This window comes from Amia ocellicauda, chromosome 3 (genome assembly GCF_036373705.1).
Source record: "Amia ocellicauda isolate fAmiCal2 chromosome 3, fAmiCal2.hap1, whole genome shotgun sequence".
NCBI lineage: Eukaryota > Metazoa > Chordata > Actinopteri > Amiiformes > Amiidae > Amia > Amia ocellicauda.
Window position 1 is genome coordinate 22,376,667 of NC_089852.1, and position 24,328 is coordinate 22,400,994.

Genomic DNA, 24,328 nt, shown 5'->3' on the forward strand with positions numbered 1-24,328 from the left:
GTAAAAGCCTTCAATCAGAGCACAGGTTGAGCCCTGGTTCCAGTCCGAGCTGCATCATCAGGGGCGGCAGGACTGGGACTCCTCAGGGGGCGGCGTACGATCGCCAGGGCACTGTCAGGATTAGGTGCGGTCGACTCAGCCAGGTCTGCTCTGGTTGTACGCACAACAGTTACCCCTGTTGCTTGCCAGGGGGCTGTGAGCTCTGCACCAGTCCTCGCTGGAAAAGAATGGCTCGGCAGTGGATGTTTCTGAAGACAATTGTGTGTGTGAGCTCCCCAAGTCCCTAAGAGTCATAGCAGTGAGCAGAGATGATTAATAGCTGTCTAATCCATAGTGGGGAAAATATAACAGAACAAAATATAACAATATAACAGAACAAAAACAAAGCGCCATTCTAAAATAAAATAAAAAAAAATGTTTAAATAAAAACTGAATAAAAATGGTCGCTCTGTTTAACTGATACCCCCCAACCACCACTCCCCTCCCAAAAGTGTCATATGGCACAACCCTCCATTATATTTGCTGCAATCTATATTCCATTGTAGTTCATACTTAATGATGTATATATAAAATATGGGAACGGATTGCAGACTGCAGCCACAAAGAAAAAAAAATGCTCAAAGCTTTACAGAAGCGATTCAAATATCTGAAACCGGATCTCCTTATTAGAACCGTCAGACGACATCAGAGAATTCGCAGTGCTGTGTCAATGCCGAACCGCATTGGGCTGCATTAACTTTCGAGCCCTCTTTACTATACTGTGTGGATGTGTGGTAGATTCTCTGCAGATGGCCTATAGCTGAAGAGATCCCACGCAGGCATGTGCTATGTGCTATTTTACACATCAAGAAACAAAGCGCCGATTCTTCTGAAACCCATCTTTTCAGCTCGCATCTTCCCACACTTCCCCACTACCCCCTCCCTCTCAATACGGTTTCTTGCTTTCTTCTCTTTCTTTATTTTAAGTGTGCGTGTGTTTTCTTTTAATCATTACCGTACCCAGCAAAGCAGTACTGGGGGTCACTGCAAAGACATTTCCCAATTAACCTGAAGCAGTCTTTTTCACGCCCAGGCAACACATGTGCTCATGTTACTATTGCCGTTACATATGGAGTCTAACCAATCTGACTTTCCCTTAATGCAAGCGTGTATATCCACATATGTTAGTATGCACGTATGAATGTAGATCTATTTATACACTCTAAAGCCAGTGCATAGATCAAGACGTATCCATCGAAACAGTAATTTAAATATGTGTATATGGAAGGAAATCTGGACATTAATGTCAAACACTGCTGATGTATGACAATAAAAATCACAAAATGGTTTGACGTTCAGTGCCCTATAGAGCAAGGGATGTAACAATAGTTAGACAAGGGAGACAGCTCGTGGTCTCCATGGTAACATTAGACTAGAAGCAGCGTATCCCTGCTCTCCTTTGTGTAGCCAGGAAAGCGCAGGAAAAACACACGCTGGCTGGTCATGAGGAACTGGACAGTTCCAAGCACACACTGCCACGTCCCCCCCCTCCACAAATTCCTCCTGCAATCCCTGCACCACATCTACTACTAGAGAGGAGCTGCAGTCAAATACCGTAGCACTTCCTGGCAGTATCTATTTAAGGTTTTCATTAGGATGTGTGGATGACACCATTGCAGTTCTGTTAAGACTGTAGCAAGATCGAATGTATTCTTCCCAACACGTGACTAGAAAATTTGCAGTCCAGCTGCACCAAGAGATCCCCACTAAAAGAATCGACATTAAACGTATCTGTGTGTTATAGGGCAATACTGCACATTTCCAATACCTCACAATGATTAGGGTTTCCCTCTGAAGTGACTTATAGTACATTGTTTGTATTGTGGTTATTATTTTTTGTGTCCCCCACCCCCCATACAGATACAGCACTGCAATACTGGCTAGATAACATAGCTGGGAAGTCCCAAATGCATAGAGTAAACAAGGCAGGGTGGTTTGATCTCTGACCCAGAGCAGAACCCTCTCTGTGACCTGTAGTGGGGTGGGGGTGCATTCCTGGAGGAAGCATTACATCACTGTATTGGATAGAGAGAGATTTATTTAACTGAAGAACTGTGCAGGTGTAATCTATTACAAGCAGTCCGGCGGCCCAGGTTAGAGCCGCAGTAACCTCGGACTACCTCCCTTCCTTACATAAGGTATTCCCAAGCCTCCTGCCAATCTAGGTCAGTGCAGCCTCCTGCAGCAAGCGTGTGGGTGTGTGCAGTGACGTGTGCGTGTGTGAGGAACCAATTCACAATCAATCTGCGCTCTCCAAATAACAAACAGAAAACAAAAAAGATAGTGGAGGTCAGCGACATCAATAAATCGTCCCTCTGTTGTCTTCTTTTGCATTTAGTTTTTTTGCTTAAAATGTTTTCTTGCGTCACTCAGAGGGAGAGGAATCGATCTCCCACTCAGCGATTGGCTCAAGACATGCCAGAGAAAAAAAAATAAAAAATAGAATTGGCACACTCACTTTCCTGGCCTTGCAAAAGAATCTGACCCTGCCAGGTAATTTACAGCCCCGCAGCAGGCTTGTCCACTCCTGCCTGCCATGGGGTGAGGGGTCTCTGCTGCAGTCACTCAACAGCTCCCCCTCTTTCCCTGACACCTCCCTTCGAGAGCAACTTGTTAGAAGAGCCTTGAACTCTGATCCTTATGTCCACACAAACCCTGTCATGTTTCTGGACACCAGCTGCCAGGAATACCTCTGGCTGGCGTTTTCTCATTCCGCGCATTCCCGCCCTCCACGGACACGCGCCCGGCTCCCTGTCAGACGAAACTTGCACCCTCTGTATCGTATTACATCCATACGTGTGTGTGAGATGAATGCGTTTTCTTAGTAGTATTTACTTCCCCCCGCAATATAATTCAGCATCATTTCCCGTGTTTATTATTGAGATTTCATTTGGTGGAACCCAAAGCAGCTCATATAGGTAGTGCAGCGAATATATCAATAGTAGAATCTAAATTGAGCTTCCATCATGTGTACTGGCAAGTAGTGTATTAACATTTCTATGTAAAATTAATGAAAGATCTCCTTTACTGTTCCAAATCTGACCAACTTTCAAGTTTAACACAGTGGGAATTAAATGGAGAAATAAGCATATAGGCTCGGTCACATGCAAGTGCAGTATGTGACACGACTGCTCTCGCGGATTACACTGTTCAATAAACGCTCGCAAGAGTAACAAGAGTAACAATTGCACACAGAACAAATGTATTTAACTCTCTCTATTAAAAAGCAATTATCTGAATATATCCACATGCATCACATGGTAATTAAGCACCAAGCAGTGGTGGGAGAGAGCCAGACAGATCTCGGTCTATAATGTAATCCATCATGCTATTTGGCTATGGGATTATTGCTTTGTGCATTGAACTGTGATGGTTTAATAGTGCTCAGAAGATACATGTATATCTGGGTGAATGTACCTGGCTTGGGTGTGCTGGGGCATCCCTAAAAACTGAGCAGGAGAAATGATTCAGCAGGACTGAGATGTCCATCAATGCAGATTGAGAACATGGGAGCACAAATAAAGCAAACCTACGCGGATTTCAGAAGCTCATAAGGAATCCAAAGATGTCAGTTTTTAGTACATGTGCAACAAACCCATGTCACTAGATTTCTGGCTGTATCTGATGCTGGGCTTGAAGCAGAATATGCTTCATATAGCATATTTATGTATGTATGTGTACATATGTACTTTCTATGCGGTAGACTTAACAAGTGAAATCCCACTGCTGGGTTTTGTAAGCAAATAATTAATAATTCTATAAATAGCACACTGCAGATTTAAGACTCTTAGATAACACCATCCTGTTTCCAATGCTTCACATAACATAGTTCAAAAGCTCTGCAACTTCACACACTTCAGCCTAAACTGTATTGAAAGATACTTCTAACTGTAGGACTGACTTGCTATGTTGATGAAGTTAGTTTCTGTATCCCCAAAATAAATCAGTGCTCTAAAAATAGTCCAAAGATGATTTTGTTCTTTTTGTTTTACATCTCCATAAGCGATCTCAGAAGTGAAATGTCTATTTTACTAGAAAATCTGTTCAGTCGGGGAGTGGGTTGGTCTGATTATTCAACTTTGATAGTTTGCACTTTTAAGATCTTAGTTTCTTACTTTTCTTGTGTTCAAACTGTTGACCTACAGTGCACATTTCAATTACATCTGAGAATTGCAATTGCAGCCAAATTGGTTTCCTTTACAGACGTGCACTATACTGACCTGAGCTGCGATCTCATTTCTGTTCACTTTTCTCTACTTGTCCATTTTCTATTTGAAAAGAACAATTTAGTTGTCAAACAGCAAATCTCTCTCTCTCTCTCTCTATATATATATATATATATATATATATATATATACACACACACACACACACACACACACACACACACACACACACACACACAGCTCTGGAAAAAAAAAAAAAGAGACCAAATTATCAGTTTATCAGTTTCTCTGGTTTTGATATTTATAGGTATGTGTTTGGGTAAAATGAACATTTTTGTTTTATTCTATAAAAATATGAATGGAATGGAATGGCTGCCATACATGTAGAGATGCTGATTTAAGAAAAAATTGCAGTGGTCTCTTAATTTTTACCAGAGCTACATACATATATATATATATATATATATATATATATATATATATATATATATATATATAGATAGATAGATAGATAGATAGATAGATAGATAGATAGATAGATATAAAATCGCAAATTAAACCAAATAAACTTAACTGGTTTTCTCATATGTAATTGAGAAGCACTAATGTGTTAAAGAGACATTGGCTGTATCCTTAAAGAGTGTCGGAGAGGAGGAAACCAGAACAGCATGAAATGGAGAAGGCCCAGTCATATTGTGATGTCTGTGTTGTGCACTGCGGTGCTGGGTTCAAGTTGTCACAGTAAACGGGAATTGATTCTTAAGTTACTTGTGTGGGTAAATAAAGGCTTTGACTAATTAATTGATAAATGTTTTGCTTGCTATTCCATTGGGCCATTTCCCACGTTTCTTTGTAAAGTTAGCAATGGATTTATCGTCCTTATTTACCCTCCTTGTTTTTTATTGCATTACTCTACATTGAAGCTGCGAGGGATTGCAAATGCCCATGCTGAGGAGACAAATTACAATCACAACAAATTAAAATTACTTTTCCCTTGTGAGCAATTAAGGGCTGAAGACAAGATTCTGCTCAATGTGGGTAGCAGTTGTCCACTCCAGCTGTGATGGTCACTGTAAGATACGCTTCTCTAGGCAAGCATGTTTCACAGATGTTGACATGCATTCTAGGGATTTGTGTGTACACGCTGACATCTCACAAGGACAGGTGCCAGGTCTTTATTACAGCACACAAACTTTATAGATGTAGTTGCAAACTCACATCTCAACATGCTGGTGTTGTGGTACAGTGCCTTGCTCAAGGGTACAACAGCAGTGTCCCAACCTAGGACTGAACCCACAACCTCGGATCCAGAGTCCAGAGCCCCGAGTGCTACTCCACATTGCTGCCCTTTCACAACTATAACTCTGCCATCAGTATCATACTCTTCAGGATCAGACATCTTTAATGACCAAGGTGTAGGAGGTGATTGATTATTTTTAAAATTATACTAAACTAAAAGATATAATTCACATTTCATATCTGGAAAAGAGTCATCAAATGGTCTACAGACAAGAAGGTATGCAAGAATATTAGTCACACATATGCTCCACACAGACACACAATTTGAGAACACAGACAGCAATGCAAATATAGATATTTGCTCAGAAAACAGATCTGACAAAAATATCCACCCAAGGTTTCCACCCAGCCCAGGAGCATATGGTGCTACTCATACCTGGACTGTGTTAGTGCACCTTTCTCTGGCACATGATGTACCTTTCAAAATTGGACAGCTACCAGAACAAGGCAGTCTGCAGCTACAAATCTTGTATCACTCCTGCACCTGGTCTTAAACAGGTTTAAAGCTTAGCATGGTGGTAAATGGTCTCAAAATACTATCCACTCTGGCACATGTACACACACACACACACACACACACACACACACAAGACTGACATAAAATACTATTTTACTATACTATTTTACAAGGAAAAACATTTTCTAACTTTCAGTTCACTGAGACTTGTAGGAGAATAAATCCAAGTAAAAAAGGCCCATTCCCTATAGAGAGGGGCAAGGAGTCTCTCAGCAGCACACGGAGAGTGTTGACACATCCGGCTTCAAGTGTAAAGAGCCGTATTGACTCAATAGGTGCAGTTACGCAGACAGCCCAGCCCTAACAAATGAGAAATTACTTCATGCAGCAATGCCGAGCACACAAGGCCCCCACCACAGAATCCGCCACAGGCAAGGGGGCTGTTCGATACCATCTCTCTTCAGCCACAGCATCAAGAAGCAGCCAGACTCTTTAGGAAGGATGGGAAGAAAACCGTGTTAAAAGAGAGGGTTGCTGAATGCAAGCAGCACTGCAGTTCAGGCCTGCTCTGCTCAAGACAACAGAGGGGGGGGATAAGTAAGCATATTCCCTAAATGATTCCTTCTTAGCGATCATCCTGATATGCCCGACCCCTTGACGATGTAATCCTCTGTTATCGCTCATCATGACTGAAAAGCAGATCATTCTGTTAGTCTATTGCTTTTGGTTTGTGTGTTTTTCTTTTTCCCGACAAATTGAAATCAACATCCCTAGGGATGCACTATCCCCCCCCTTCAGGATATGCCGACAGATTCAGCCCTCCTCTCTACAGTCCACATCTCTATTCCAACCATTCTCCCGAGAGCAGACATGAGGGCCAGAGAGCGCTAATGACACTGCTTGTAATTCTTTTTTCTTTTTTTTTTAAGCCACCAACCTCTTACATACATTAAACTTGAACTCTTCAATTCCACAATTATTATTATTATTATTATTTTTTTTTTAATGCGGAATAAGCTCAGTTACACTCGGCCACCAGGAAAACGCCGCAGGACAGAATAGATAGCACAGAAACAGTCTCTGAAGAGTCCTTGGGCATTGACCCCTTCAAAACTACATGGGTGCAAGTGATCCAAAACACCACCACCAACAACCAAAAGGGACACATTCGCCCTGCAGACGTGATTGCACATTGCACGCACTGAACCACCGATAACAAAAAAACACAACACATAAAACACAGGCACGCACCTGCCCACACACACGTACACATGCTTGTCACCCACGCTTACAGACATACACATACATGTTCCCACAAACAAAATTCTGTATCCACACATTAGTTTTAGAGGGAGATTTCAGTCTCTACACCCCTACCCTTCCTGCTGTCTAATCCCCACTCTCCCTACAACCCTTCAGTCCAAAGCTAACTCCATCCCCCTCCTTCTCTCTGCCAGCTGGCCTGTGTAGTGAGGCCTGGCTCTCACCCAATACAGGTAGAAAAATCACAAATACAAATAAATAAGTCAGCGGACAGAACAATTCCCAGGAAGCAAAGCAAAGGAATAAAGCCCAGTCCCTATTGCAACAGTCATTTTTGATTCACCAAATCCTACTGACAGAAACATCACTAAGAACACAGGTCCTATATTCCCCCTGCCACCCATCACCCCCCACACCACCACCACCACCAAAAAAAATAAAAAAATCATCAAAAAACATCACCAAGCCACTCTCTCTGTGTGCCCCCAAACTACCTGAGAGAAGATGGCCAAACTTCAAAGCATGGCAGTCTTGACAAGAAGGGAAGGAGGAATACTGAATATTAAAATAAAATAAAATAAAATAAAATGCGTAGAAGAACCAAGAAAAGAAAAAGAAAACCGAGAGAGGTCTCACCGTGCTCAAACCAGACCCCACATTCTGACAGCCTGGAGTAAGACACCAGCTCCGATCCGTCTCCCTCCAGCGACACAAACAGTTCTTCGGGTCCGAAAGATGACCAGTTCATTAAAAAAATCTTGGTCGGTGATTTAAATCAATGCAGGAAACCAAAAAAAAGACAAGAAAAAAAGGCACAGGAGGAAAGGATGATCTCTTGAAAGCACGGCGCTGCGTACAGGTCTTTGCGGTGTAGAGAGATGCTGAGAGCAGTCATAGTACAGTTCTCAGGCTGGGCGTCAGTCACTGTGTCACTGTGGAAACGGGGGTGATTGACTGGTATCTTTATGTTCGCCCCCCCCCCCCTCCTTTGGCCATCGATGGGAGCAAAAAAGGAGGAAAAAAAAAAACGCGGCACAATAATACAGTAAATGATTCACTGGCATCTCATTCTCAGTGTGTCTCTGTCTTGCTCGCGCTCTCTTTAACATTCAGTGGTAATACAGGAGAAGCTTCCACAAGCCAGCCCAGGTTTACAGCAAATGAATGGTGCAGAGCTGCTGTTGGCATGGCAACCAGTGGGAGGGAGGGAGGGAGGGAAGGAGGGTAGAGGGAAATAAAAAAGGAAGAGCGATTAAAGGGGACTCTGTTGCAGATTCTGGCAAAGAGTCGGCTTCAAAACAAACTGCAGGAGCAGTAAGTACCCTATAGGATGCGACAGAGATGATCTAGACGACAAGACAGGTTTCAAAACAAACACTTTGAACAAACCCTCCCCTATCTTCCCTCTCTCTCTCTCTACCAGTACTGTCCTTGCCTTACCCTTGAAGCACTGGCACCAGTTACCCCCAGCCCAACAGCCTTAATAACTCACTTTGCAAAGCTCTAGACCTGCATTCTTTCAATGGATTCATTGACAAACCCTGACTCACCGCCATTTACTGCACTGGTTTCCTGTAATGCCAAAAAAGGCGACTTGTTCACACAAACAGGCCGTTTATAAAGTACACAGTCTCTTAGCATTTTCACACTGCTGCTAGTGTGTTTGAGAGTTTTTTCCCCCACAAATTAAGGAGTGCTAGGTACTGGGCTCCCATTGGCCTATCCACAAAAAGCCTCCACCCAGAGTGCAGGATGCGTCCTATAACTGTGAGCCAGCGGGTCCCAGCTTTAGACAGGAGCTCCTAGGGAGGTGGCGCACAACTGCCTGAGCCTCACCAGAGCATTATGGATGGAAGTTCATCATACACCAGTGCCTCCCTGTGGCTCCTCAGGGGGTTGCAGGTTCTTATACTTGGGTCTGTGTACTAGCTGGGCTGCAGGGCATTCTGGGCTTTCAGTGGGCAGCTTTCACATCATGCGTTTCAGAGGACGCATACTGTGTATCGTCCCTCCCGGAAGATACATAAAGTCGTAATGGTGGGCTTAGGAATTGAGTCATCGGTGATCGCAATTTGGGGTGAAAAAATTGGGAAATGAATACAACTGAGTCAAGCTAAATATAAGGCTGTGTGCTAGCAACATTTCAAAATCAAGGGTGTGAACTCTTTCAACTGCTCTGTGTTAACTTCCCAGCATTGAAGAGAGGGGTATGAAAGCTGGGATTCAAAATGGTGACCCCAATTGAATCCAGTAGGTAGGCTGCTAGTCCAGCCCTGAAGTGGTCTTCGTAATGTATGACGTACTGTATCCTTAACTTGGGTCTCGGAAAAGGTTTAAAACATGCATCATTACTGTCCCTGAAGGGGATTATTATTACACAGAAGCACCGCTGTGCATTAAACACTGTTGGCTTCATTGCTGCTGCTGTTTCTGTTTTCCGCCATGCGTTTCCAGTGACAACAATGAAAAGGTCATCCATCAATTTTTGCGGGGAACAAATCACTTTGCAGCTCCGAGTGAAAACAGAGGGTAAAAGATGTGGTGTAATTGACGATGGATTTGTAAGGCGCGTGTAAGGAAGAGGGCACGGCACGACAAGGCTGTTCCGACAAACGAGGAAGGTGAGGCGTCTATCAGAGATGCCTGTGCATAAAGGCCATGGTTATTAAAGGCATTAGCTCAGCACAGAGGGCAACGATCTACAAACAGGTGCAAACAGTTTGATGTATTACAGCTGCGGTGACTGCAGTACTTTCAGTTCAGGAAACCAGAAAAAGCCATTACTGGGCAATGAATTTGAAACGTTCTCACAACTGCATTATAATAGTGGGGGAGTCACAATCAGTATAATCAGAAGTCCATTCAAAGGCTTAAAGGGCAGCAGTATTTTTCTTGCCTTTAAACAAAACCCATCCATAGAAAGACTGACCAACTCTTCGGAACATAAAAAGGGAATCTGCTGTAAAGTTTATCACAATGGACTTCGAACCTTTTGGAACAACAGGGCTAGATATAGATTAATTAAAAGTAAAAGTGGCTATGGATTGTGTATCTTCTTCTATTGTTTTAAAAGCAACACTGAAACAAAATCTATACGGAAGCTCATTAAACATCAGCAACTATTCTGCAGATGCAATAGGTTTGTACAATGCAGGTGTAGCATAGAGAATGACTATACCAGCTCATTATTTATCAAGTGTGCTTTCAAAAGAATAAAAAATAAGGAGACTATACATCAATCCTTTGCCGCAGTCATCTTGGAAAAATTGGAAAAGAAAATAAAAGCATAGTATTTCCAAAGATTGCGGGATAGTGAACATTTGCAGAGGCCGAGTGAATTTGAACATTTTGAAGGAAGCGTACATATACCATCCTAAGAGACCACACACTTTAAGGCTAAAATACATCTTCGTAGTTCAAAGATGCCTAAATTTTATAAAATTAAAAACATGACTTGCAACAGCCCACCCAAAGCACCGCATATCCAAATGTAAATACATACTGTTGAACAGAGGTATCAAATATAACATTAACCACCTTGAAGCAAGTGGAGGTTCTTTAGGGAGAGTATACAAGTCAGTAGGCCCTCCAAAATACAACAGCACCTCTATCAACACACAGTGTGAATTGTAAATCCTACACACGCTCAGTCATTAACCCTTAGAATGCCCAAAATAAAAAGGACGATCTGACATCTCCTTGTACTTTAATTGACTGCAATCCATTTTAATCAAATACATGCAGCAATTCGTTTTTCACAGTTCTCAGACACAGCTATAAAATAAAGTCAGTGCCTTCTACCACCCATTGCTGTGCAGAAAAATATATTTCCTTGGTTGGTCCTTGAAGCAGCTGGGACCCCAAGTAGCCAATAGGGAGATTCGAATCAGAAGCACATTTATAAAAAGGTCACAGATCTCATGCTGTTTTCATAACATAAAGAATCAGAAAAATAAAGCTCACCTTTCCATTATTTCCCCCTTTCCAACAGAGCCGGGCTGTGTGGGAGGGGGCCAGCAATGCAATGCCACTTTGCTAAGAAATAGAACAGGGGATTCTGGGATATTTTTTAAGATCATGGAGTTGCTAAGATCCATTCAAGGAACCCCAAAGCAGAGGAAAACTGGTGTCTTGTTTTGTCCTGGGATTAGAAGAGATGGGGCTGCTTTATTCTCCAGAGCAACAGCTACTGAGATGGCACGGACTGAGCCCTGGCCTCCAGGGTGCCATCACTCCCATACTGCCAGGTGACAAGACAAGGTAGCAAAGTATGTAAGTAAGATCGGATACATTTCACCGTTAAGAAATCAGATTTTTGAAATGTGAAGAGGCCATTATTAGGAATACCTTCAGTTAACCATTAATTGGTGATCCAAAGCTGATTTAAAAAAGAAAACACATTCACAAATTCCAGGCAGTACACAACCAAAAGCAACTAAAATCTATACTCTCCATTTCCCAGAATAGCATACAAAGCAACCCATGTCTTTGTAAACATGCAAAGAAGTTTTAAATTCCCTGTACTGTACATGGGGGAAAGAAAGTTTTAAGCTAGCAGGTGAAAAGTTGTGCATATTAGTTTATTTTATTTGATTTTAGTCATGAAATATGATTTTATGATGCTACTTAACCTCAAGGCATTTTAACTATTCGCCAAAATTACAGGCACTTACGTTCCTATTATAAATAGACACACTGTGGATGAATGTGTGGTGGAGAGCTGTCAGCAATCCATCATGAGTCACTGTTCGTGCATCTCCTCTCTCCCTTGCCTTGATCCACATAAATAAGTAACACATTTGCCTGCCTTTGTCAATTCAATCTTATTGCTTTCACTGCCCCCCTCACCCCCAATAAGGACTGTGTACTCCTACTGAAATACAAATGATCTGGCATTAAATGGGAGGTGGAGTTCAATTGCAAAACAGTGTCAACCACTTCATTTCATTTCACTTCATGTGCTTGTTTGGTTAAATAAAAGGGTTTCGCTTTGTGAGGAAAAACTGATGAGAGGTTTACAACGGGAACCTTCCCTTTTACTCAAGCAAGCCCTAAGCAGATCAGTATAATAATTCAAATCTGACAGCACTGGTTACAGTCCGGGCTGTAACTCGTCTGCCAACTGTGACTGGGATTCCCCCACAAGGTAACACGCAACTGTCCAAATACTGTCTGGGCTTGACCGGGGAAGGGTTTCCGCAACTTTCCAGGCAACAGAGACCGCTGTGTCTTACCATGTGCCTGTGAGCTCTGCAGTGTTCCCAATGAGAGCTGCTCCCATCCTTCTCAGAATGCTCTAGCTCTGTGGTCTGCCCTGTGGACTCGCAGTGTGGAAAGAAGAGGATGGATTCCTGAGGACACGGACATGCGTGTCTGTGTGTTATACCTGCCTACATATCCCAGGGGTCAGAATGAGGTAGCAACAGTGAGCCAGATTGATTAACTATGAACAACTCCAAAGTGGGAGAGCACAAAAGTAAAAAAATATTCCCAAATGAAAATAACAGTGTGGAAGCAGACTGACACATTGTCTACACATGCACAAGGCATCCCAAGTGGAAAAACATAAACAAAACTAAAACTATAAAACAGTTTGTCATTCTTTGTCATCACTATTCCCTGAGGAAAACCTACACTAGAGCTCTCAAAAAGCATGATGCATTTATCTCCTCCTCCCCCCTGTCATTTACACTACAAAGATCAATAGGAGGTATTTTTTGTTTGTTTTTGGGGTGGGGGAGGGAGGTGACAACAACTTTTCTCTCTCACTCTGGAGAATTTGACTTTAAAGAATGAAGGGGGAAAAATTATTTATAAAAGAATGGTTTGTGGGGTTTGTGTGGAAATAAACACCACAAAGGGAGAACCCCTTACTCAGATTTGAGTGGCTGAACACCCCTCTTGCCAGGTAAGGCAGGGAGGAGGGCTATGAGAGGGGGACCCACTCCTACGCCAACTATTCATATAACAAAAGGAAAGAGAGAGAGAGAGAGAGAGAGAGAGAGAGAAAGGGGGGTGGGTGGATCGCAGCCACCTCTCCCTGCCCGAGTGTGAGAGTGCGAGAGGCAGTGGGGGCGAGTAATAAGGGAATAAGGAAATACAGGAACCAACACATAAATCATCAACTACACACTGTTTCATGGAGCACAAATGTCATCATACCTAATTTTGCCCCCAAATACTGGAATAAGGAGGCCCACTTAATATTGCAGTGTCCCGAACACCTTCTGGTGTAGAATATACTAGAACACGAACACAACGTTAAAACCCTATTATGACAGTTGAAGTTAAAATAACAAAACAAACACATGTTCAGTCCTCCCTTATACTTTCACCACATGCTGGGAAACAAAGCATTTAACAGGAAAAGTGTCCAATAAACAGTATCTTAAATTTCACACAAAGAACAGAAAAGTACCATACTGTTCATCAGGTCAAAATGAATAGCCGTCTTCAATATAGTATGTACAAATAACTAGATGTCCCTGGAGTGTATATCAAAGACAAGAAAATGTTGGTCTTGTATGCCAGCAGTTAAAAATAAATAAACAAAATAGATACAGAGGCTAGCTACTGCCAACAGTTCTACCGTACAGTGCTGTGCAATCACTCCACAAGATAACATCAGTGTTCTGTGAGATCCAATCTTAACCTTTTCAGATAAAGCAAACAATAGGAAGACTGCAACATTGACAGAACACACACATATATAGAAAACTTCTCAATATCAAGAAGGAGCAAGACTTTCTTTAACCGAGTCCTGTATTTGGACACTGGCTACAGCACACAAGTCTTTGAGTCCTGTGAAGTGAATATTCCTATCTGAAGACTTCTGATTTTGGCAGGATATGGTTAAACCAAAAGGACAACGAAAACAAGATGCTAGCACGCCCTAGTGTATGCTCAGGGAATTACAGCTCCTGTTCACCTTGGTAACTGATCTTGGAAATAACCTCCAATACTCAAAAACTGGAGAGAGAAGGGGCAGAAAAAAAGCACAACACACACACACAAAGTCAGAGAGGTAGATGGAAAATAAATAAATCCCATTCCATTCAAACACAGGCACAGTTGTTAGGCTGACTGGGATATAATAAGATTTGGGAAGTAAAGAATATGCTAGGTCTGCTCATTAAAACACACACAAAACTGATTTCCCGAAGTCAATAAAACAAAGTGCCTACCGCAGCGCGGTGTCATTCAAGCCTTATAAAAGTTTAGTGCTTGCCATAACTTGCTTCATTAAAGTTAGCACTTTGCAGATTCCCAAACCAGGGTGGGAAGAGTTGCAGTTTAGAAATAATTAAGAGGAAATGGATTAACACAGTGGTGGGAGCCACAAAGAGATCATTTCCATGTCATTGCTATGGCTCCGGCAAAGGGAATGCTGGGGGCCCAAGCTGTACTTGCAACTCAGATGGGATTGAAACTCCCAAGCTTCTAGGGCAACACAGTTTAAGGCAAGAGAAAGTAATCAGAAAGCAACCAAGTAAAACCTTAAATCTCTCTTTCTACACACACATCAGGTATATTCTGTATTAAACCATTCCTTGAAAATTAAACTAAACTGACAATTTTCTTCTCTCTCCATGTGTCTTAGCACAATAACTTACAATACAAATGTACATACCACAATATTGCCCTTAACACACAAAATAAGAAGCACTCGAAGGACAGGACTGTTCTACTGGGCTTGGCTTATTCGGCAAGGGAGCTCTGATCTGTTCTGAGCTGAGGAAGTCCTGAGTGGATGACTGAACAATTCTAACAGGGCTGTCATAGGGGGGACATTTGCTCTGAAGCGTCTAGATCAGCCTCCCCAAAAAACAAGCAATCAAGCAAACAACCAAAGAAACACATGACCTCACAAGTTATTGACCATATTAGTGGGCGGGTTAATCGAGAGATTTGGGAAGCTGGGGGAGATGGGGCGGTTGGCTGTACCTGTGAGTTTCTTCATGGGCTGCAGCCGGACACTGATAGCCTGGTGCGTGAGCAGAGGGGAGGAGGGCAGTGAGCGAGACATGCCCTCCATGATCCGGATGTGCTGCATGCCTTCTGTCACCGGGAGCGGTGGCACAGGGTAGTCTCCTTCGAACGCACAGTCGCTGTCTGTGGAACTGCCACCTGTGAACCAAAAAAAATACAATAAAATAAAAATCGCAAACACACGTACAGATCTGGATTAGTGGGCTCCCCGAGGAGGCCCCTGATCCAGTTCAGTTTCATCGGTCGTGCTATTACAGGCCTAATCTCTAAGGACTGGAAACATGTGTTGCGTTGCTGCTGAATCAGACAGGTGTGTCGCTTGTGTTCAATTACAGGAGCTCTGGTCCTTGAGGAGCTGAAGAGTATTCAGTTGGATTGTTTGTTCCATATTATATCTCAAGAACTATAAAAAAACAAATCCCTGCTACGTTGATGTTCTAATTAAACTGATGAGTTAGAAGTGACCTAAAAAATCCCACTAGATAGGAGACTCCTGATTCATGACTAGGCCTTTGTCTGAGGGCTGAATCAGGTGACAGGGCTCAGCTTCCAGGAGAGATGCTTTTTTTCCTGATAGTTTGGTGGGTAAACCAGGTCCTAATACACCTTCCAAAGGTGTGTACGTTGTTGACAAATATAGGGGTAGAGCTCTACTGTGCATATCAACATCCTAGAACCCTCATTATGAAGATTTTGGTGTGCACTTTCTGTTTTTGCAGGCACTGAAACAAGAGCCTAGGTCTGGCTTCTGTGTTGGAGCTGGTGTATTGATCCTGGACTCTTGATACGTGCCAGGCTGCTAATTTTAGGGATACAGCCAGAGCCCCTGGGGCCTGGACTCAAAACGGATCTTGTATCAGATTCACACTGAAAACAAGCCCCGGTGGCTGCGAGAATCTGTGTGGCTTCGCATGCCCCAGAAAATTACATTAATTAAAGCTAGGTAAGTTGGGCTTCAATAAATGAAAAAAGGGGAGTAAAAATAAAGAAAGAAATGAAAAACAAGTCAATTTTCATGCCTAGCTTTCCAAATTAAGTGTTGATGTGTACATATTGATTTATTCATTTGTGGTTCAATATCTCGCCTTTAATCTTAGGTTAGAAAAGGTAAGTTGTTGAAGGTTTCTGAGCAGCCTAATCAATGCCAACTAGCAGCTCTCTGAGATTATCTGGTTTAGTCTGTTTTTCATTCTAGGCACAACACAACGCATGCAGACTGAGAATGTGCACGGCATTCGACTCGAGGTGTCACACGAGCGACAGGTAATCTTGAAAGAAAGAAAGAAATACTACTGCTTAGAAAAATAATCTGTTAAACACAGAATAGTAATGATATGGAAGTCTAATGCCCCCCCCCACGCTGCAGCAATGCTGTACTCAGAGAAAGTGTGTGTGTGTGTTTGTGTAGACAGCACAGCATAGCAGAGGTTTTTGCTGGAGCCAGTCCATCCATTCACACTGGAGGGGAGGGGTACTGCAGCAGTGGAAAACTTGCACCCTCCCCCTCTCTCACTCTCTTCCCCTCCATCTCATTCTCAGTCACTCTCTCTCTATCTTCTTCTCTTTCTCGCTTGTCCTCTATCCGTCTCTCACTCTCTCCCTCTTAAAGGTGCAAATTCCGCTCCAGTCTGCCCCGTGGGTGTTAACGCTTGGCACTAAGCATCACAGCTCCAAACGCAGCTCTGTATAAATATCTTCGAAGGGACCCGAGCACCAGTGTGTTACTTCAGTTCTCTGGCAGGCTGGGGGGTCGTTTACATGAGGCGGAGAGAGTCGGGGGTGGCATAGATGCTGTAAGGATAGATGCCATCATTTGAAACAAAGGAAAGAAAAAGGATGCAGTAAAATGCGTTTCCCTGCAGAAGCTGACGTTTCCTTGGACAGTGTACAGTACACACAGTAAACATTATTCCTGTGTCTTCATACCTAGGATGTTTTGTGCTGTACTGACCTGTAGCCATCCCCAAGACACACTTGTCACACCCTCCTTTCCTTCCAAACCAGAACACATATAAGTATGTGATTCCATGTATGTATTACATTATTTATTTTGATGTTATACCGATATCCATTTAGGGATCCTTGTTGAACAAGAGTGGTCCTGGACAAAAGCATCAGCCAAATAATAATAATAAGAATAATAAACCTCATAATTAGAATGCTTGGCACCACGAATCACAACTCTAAATATGTTTGGGAATTCTTTCAGCCTGTGATTTCTCAGCAGTCTGTTCCCAGTCACGTGACTTTGGTAGCCACCTGTCAGTCAGCTCATGCAGTGCAGTGGTGCTGTCTCTGGCAGCTGCAGACGCAAACGGGCTCTTGTTGAGAGCAGGTGTTTGACAGTATGTGCTGCCACACTCATGGATGCAAACTGGAGGGAAATATCACACACGCATACACACAATTAAAGGTCAACTGAACAGTACTCAATGATACATATATAAATGGGTACAGAGAGATAGAGAGTGTTCAGGGGGAATGGGTTAAAATAGAGCTGTTTTCTTTCTTAACTGAAGAAATACTGCTCAGCTGACCTTTAAGCACGAAACACACAGTGCCGCTGGTCTATGTGATTGAATGTCACTGATCTCTGCTACTGTGACTGCAGTCACCCTAACTGAATTAAAGCGGAGGGCATCAGGGGCAAACTCTACAGCTCCCCCTTCAAAAGCCAAGGTTTGCACATATTCCTGTCACGGTGTGTCTATGCTGTTTACGGCTTACTGCTCAACTGTACCTTTACATAAATCCCATTCTAGCTACAATCAATTCAGTTCACAGAAACACCAAAGACTGATTTGCAGATGTGAAAGGTATTTGACTATGCAGCTCTGAACAAAAAGCATCGCTGACTGATTATTTAAATGAGTATAACACAATTAATAACCTGAAGTGTGAATCCCTGTATTCCAGCATTTTTTGGTTTCTTACAAGGAGCAAACTATGTTCACCACATGCGTGCGTCTTCAATAAGCATTTGCTAACCACAGTCTTCCCCTTCTGGACAACATTGTATGCAAAACTGAATCCACCTATTCCCCACTATTGCCCTGATTTTATCTGTACTCATTCTTACACTTAACTGAACCTGCTCCAATACTTCTGGTATTTATGCCTGCATTGTCCCCACTGCACATAACATTGATGTAACTATTACCAGGTTTCTACCCTGAATAGAATCGTGCTCTGTATTGTGTACCAAACTTCACCACATCAATTCAATGACTTCAATTACAAAATGTATATATTATGGTGACAACTGTAAGTAACTGGCATCTGTCAAATAAATATTAATAATAATCAAGTAATTTCTGAAATGCCACTATCATGTATATGTAAACAGATCCATTCCTCTTAGCTCACAAAGAGAGACTGATAAAAAGCCCAATGGAGAGAGACGGGAAAAGGGGAGGATGGAGAAAAGACAACATTTGAGAGGAGAGTGAGAACGAGACAACAAGGAGAAACACTGAGTGAGAAATGAAAGAGAAGGTGGAGGAGAAATGAGGGAAAGACAAAGGGCAACACAGAAAAAGAAAAGGAAAGGTGGAAAGAAAGACATGGAGGAAGGGAAGAGACTATGAAGAGAGAAAGGAAGACTGCAGGAGGACATGGAGGATGAGGAGGAGAGAGAGAGGGGGAGAGAGGAATGGTGAAGTGAAAGGGGGAGAGAGGGGAAGGGAAAGAAAGAGAGGAACAGAGAAAAATTAAAAAGTGAGGGGGCAAAGAGAGGGGAAGAAAATGAAACATAAGTTGAATAGAAAAGAGACAACAGGGGAGAGGTAGGGAGTGGAAGTGAAAGTAAGGTAAAGGGGGGTAAGCGAGTTTGGGAGTGAGAAGCTGTGAGGAGCCAGCTGGGTGGGGTGGGGTGGGTTGCTGTCCTACCTGGCCCGGTGCGGGTGAGTCTGGGCTCTACATTGGGGGGACGGTGCTCTCCGGGGTCCTCGCTCCCACCATCTGCGGAGGAGGAGCAGAAAGAGCACAGGGAGTGAGAGCGGGGCCGCCAACCAAGGAGGTCCATACCTGAGGGGCTGAGGCCGGGGCTGCCCCCCATGCTGCCCCCGGGCTGGGGAGGGGGGCTCACCATCTGGCACACTACTAGATAGGCCACCTCCCCCTCAGACAGCCTGGTCTTCATGGGCAGGGCGCCCAGGAGGCTGGTGAGGCAAAGTCCATCCGTGCTCGGCCTGGGCACCCTGCCCCTCAGCTGGGGAAACCTGCGCCCCCGCTGTGCCAACCAGTGGGCCTTGCCCCTTGGCCGCCTCCTCATCAATACTCTGGGATGGGAGTGCCAGCCACTGCCAGGCTTTTTAAAGTCTTGTCTTGTTTTAGGCGGCAGGCGTCTCTACTAAATGGTAAAAAAAAAAAAAATGGGTTGGCACAGGCCAGAAAAACTCTCTCTTGCGACCCAGAGCTGCTCTGATGGAGTGTGAACAGGCTTGTCACCTCCTCCATTCCCCACCGCTCTCTCTCGCCCTGGTGCAGGGGAGCTGGGAGGCAGGGGCTTTAAGGGAAGAGGAGGGAGCTCAGGCTTGGTTGGCAGAGGGACTGGGCGCTGACATGTTTGCCCTGCCTTTTTTTCCAGAGCACATTTTGTATAATGCTCACTTACGCAAAGGGTATCGATCGCCCTGCACAGAATCAGCAGTTCTGGGTAACAGGGGGTCGATGGGACTGCCCCAGGCTGTTTGGATCAGTGGGCCCAGGGTCACACGCATCACAAACACCAAAACACTGGGCCCTGCATGATGGCATGGCTGACACTAGAAAGCAACTGCGAATTTCAGAGTCTAAAAGAACAACCACACTGATGTTTTTATTACAGGTACGAATGAATGTACTCATTCATCTAATTAATTTGTTAGTTAATATATAACTGTCTATTTATTGTCATGTGGTTCCAACTGTATTCCTGGTAGGGTTAATAGTGATCACTAACAATGCATGTTTACAGCTTTTTATTTGGCTGTTAACTGTTAGTTAAAACAAGTGTAAAACTCTTAGTAGATACTATTAATGTTTACCAACATGCTTAAATAGTTAAATCACATTCATAAATTAATAAAAAAATATAAATTGTATACTCTACGAACTAACAATTAATACAAAACATTTGTATTTATTATTATTATTATTAATAATAATAATAATAATAATAATAATGTTATTAATAATGATAATAATAATAATAATAATAATAATAATAATAATAATAATATCAGCAGATGTCCTTTTCCAGGGCAACTTACAATTGTCATATACATACATTCTTTTTACATACAATTGCCAATTTATACAGCTGGGTTTTTACTGGAGCAATCTAGGTAGAGTACCTTGCTCAAGGGTACAACAGCAGTGTCCTCAACCTGGGACTGAACCCACAATCCTCTGCTGAGGAGTCCATAGCCCTAACTGCTACTCCACACTGCTGCAAATCTTGTTTTTAGCAAAGAAAGCTTGACCAAAACAAGTACAGCCTTTTTGATATAAAGTGCAGTAACTATGATACATTGAATTAAACACTAAGAGAGAGAAAAAGAGAGAGAGAGAGAGAGAGAGAGAGAGAGAGACAGCACAGTCTGCTGTAGCCAGAGGACACAGTGCAGGCATGGGTTTTGACATCACTGACACACTCCCTGTCAATAGACGTCAGCCATCTCTCTGGTTCCCGAGGGGGAGGGAGCGGCGCAGTGACCCGGTCCTGCTTTCTACAGCCCCACATGCGAGAGGGGCAGGCTTCTCTCTTTAAATGGCACTTCACTGCTCCTATACTCATAAATCTCTGAGATCTATTTCTCACGGTGGTACCCAAATCGAGCGCAAAAGAAGAATCAGATCCGGGAAACTGGCAGACACGGGACTTCTCACATAATATGATCGATTGGCTGGCCTAAGATCTTTGATTAAACATTAAAATACAAGAGTCCTGTTTGCCTCCACTTTGGGCATTTTGTCATTTTGCACTAATTTAGAGTTTGTGTCCAATACAGATTTATGCCAATAATTTATTACTGCAACTGGAAGTGCTGGAAAAAACCCAACTGAAAATGCAAAAGCATAGCGATCTCATTTGTATCATAGCAACTACAGCAAAAAGCAGAAATGAATCTGGACTATAGCTTTTATGATTGTAATTTTAAACCTACTGGTACAGTACAGCTAAACACTGTGGCATGTACAGTCGTTTTTTAAAAATACATCTTTACAAAGGTAAAATGCCAAAAGGTAAATTTGCTGTCCCTGAGTCCACAATAAAATCTTTATGCTATGGCAGTACAGTATATGTTTTATAGGTCTACATGTCAGTGATCAGCATGTCAACACTGGAACTATGTCAATAAGCCAATAGATCACTTAGGTGAAAAGAGAAATAAAATAAAATCTTTCTCAAAACCATAAAAGATTCAGCATCTGTTTCTCAGATTTAGCCGAAGACTGTTTACTCTCCACACAACAATGTATACGCAGAGTTTATGATCTGTTTATGCAGAACGAAAGCGTGCATTAATAATGGTCTTTGTGCAAGTGCTTTTATTACGAAAAAAGAAAAACAGATAAGCAAACATTGCAGACAAAAAAAATACCACAACATACAAAACCATACAAATTGTAATGTATCTGCTTCAGTGCTATTAACTGCAGTGCAGTGATTGTCAGCATAAGTGACTTCTGAGTGCACAGACTAAGTGACTCATCTGTAAAACAATTTTTCATCCAAGGCTTTCTAGGCAAAGCATATAGGATCTGGGCTGTGCGATTTTCACTGTGTTAGTGTGTGATGTAAAATGCGTTCTCATCTAGTTTGATATGTGTAAAGTATTCCATTACAATATACTGCCTCTGTGTGTATATCTATATACAAGAATAGACATATACCTCCATACGTGTATATACACAGATTGAAGTCTAATGGCATGCAATTCAGTTTCAGATAATGCGTCACAATAACAAGCATGCATCGATTTCAAATTAATTCAAATGTGTTTTCTCAGTCAGTTTGCTTACAGCGAGAAAGAAAATGAAGATACAAAATATGATATTGTTCAATGTTCTTAAGTCTGTCCCAGGTACTTGAAGTAAGTCTAGATACTGATCCTCTTATAGCTCTGTCTGGCTTTATTGGTAAGACGGCTAATCTTATTGAATTGGAAAGCTGCCCCACCCACCTTAAAACAGTGGATTAATGATATAATGTTTTTCCTCAAGCTTGAAGAAATTAAGTGCACACTTAGGGGTCATACAGGACCATTTCACAATGTATGGCAACCTTTCCTTCCAATTGTTAATAATCTTAGAATGAACTCTATTCCATTGTCTATATATATATATATATATATATACACATATACATATACATACATACACACTCACCTAAAGGATTATTAGGAACACCTGTTCAATTTCTCATAAATGCAATTATCTAATCAACCAATCACATGGCAGTTGCTTCAGTGCATTTAGGGGTGTGGTCCTGGTCAAGACAATCTCCTGAACTCCAAACTGAATGTCTGAATGGGAAAGAAAGGTGATTTAAGCAATTTTGAGCGTGGCATGGTTGTTGGTGCCAGACGGGCCGGTCTGAGTATTTCACAATCTGCTCAGTTACTGGGATTTTCACGCACAACCATTTCTAGGGTTTTCAAAGAATGGTGTGAAAAGGGAAAAACATCCAGTATGCGGCAGTCCTGTGGGCGAAAATGCCTTGTTGATGCTAGAGGTCAGAGGAGAATGGGCCGACTGATTCAAGCTGATAGAAGAGCAACTTTGACTGAAATAACCACTCGTTACAAACGAGGTATGCAGCAAAGCATTTGTGAAGCCACAACACGTACAACCTTGAGGCGGATGGGCTACAACAGCAGAAGACCCCACCGGGTACCACTCATCTCCACTACAAATAGGAAAAAGAGGCTACAATTTGCACAAGCTCAACACAATTGGACGGTTGAAGACTGGAAAAATGTTGCCTGGTCTGATGAGTCTCGATTTCTGTTGAGACATTCAGATGGTAGAGTCAGAATTTGGCGTAAACAGAATGAGAACATGGATCCATCATGCCTTGTTACCACTGTGCAGGCTGGTGGTGGTGGTGTAATGGTGTGGGGGATGTTTTCTTGGCACACTTTAGGCCCCTTAGTGCCAATTGGGCATCGTTTAAATGCCACGGCCTACCTGAGCATTGTTTCTGACCATGTCCATCCCTTTATGACCACCATGTACCCATCCTCTGATGGCTACTTCCAGCAGGATAATGCACCATGTCACAAAGGTCCAATCATTTCAAATTGGTTTCTTGAACATGACAATGAGTTCACTGTACTAAACTGGCCCCCACAGTCACAAGATCTCAACCCAATAGAGCATCTTTGGGATGTGGTGGAACGGGAGCTTCGTGCCCTGGATGTGCATCCCACAAATCTCCATCAACTGCAAGATGCTATCCTATCAATATGGGCCAACATTTCTAAAGAATGCTTTCAGCACCTTGGTGAATCAATGCCACGTAGAGTTAAGGCAGTTCTGAAGGCGAAAGGAGCTCAAACACAGTATTAGTATAGTGTTCCTAATAATCCTTTAGGTGGGTGTGTGTATATATATATACACCGATCAGCCATAACATTATGACCACTGACAGGTGAAGTGAATATCACTGAAATCTCGTTATCATGGCACCTGTCAGTGGGTGGGATATATTAGGCAGCAAGTGAACATTTTGTCCTCAAAGTTGATGTGTTAGAAGCAGGAAAAATGGGCAGCGTAAGGATCTGAGCGACTTTGAAAAGGGCCAAATTGTGATGGCTAAACAACTGGGTCAGAGCATCTCAAAAGCATCCTATCAAAAGTGGTCCAAGGAAGGAAAAGCGGTGAAATGTCGACAGGGTCATGGGCGGCCAAGGCTCATTGATGCACGTGGGGAGCAAAGGCTGGCCCGTGTGGTCCGATCCAACAGACGAGCTACTGTAGCTCAAATTGCTGAAAAAGTGAATGCTGGTTCTGATAGAAAGGTGTCAGAACACACAGTGCATCGCAGTTTGTTGCGTATGGGGCTGCGTAGCCGCAGACCAGTCAGGGTGCTCATGCTGACCCCTGTCCACTGCCGAAAGCGCCTACA

At 42.8% G+C, this 24,328-nt stretch overlaps 1 protein-coding gene across 2 annotated transcripts in view; it reads right to left on the reverse strand.

Annotated features, from left to right (window-relative positions):
- LOC136741212 (protein TANC2) overlaps nt 1-24,328 on the reverse strand; it is a 240,496-nt gene that overhangs the window by 65,530 nt on the left and 150,638 nt on the right. For both annotated transcript variants that reach the window (XM_066698500.1, XM_066698499.1), the window contains exons 5-6: nt 19,102-19,173; nt 15,169-15,351 (exon numbers count right to left, since the gene is read on the reverse strand). In XM_066698500.1, the coding sequence (XP_066554597.1) occupies nt 15,169-15,351; nt 19,102-19,173 (255 nt within the window). The remainder of the gene's footprint in view (nt 1-15,168; nt 15,352-19,101; nt 19,174-24,328) is intronic.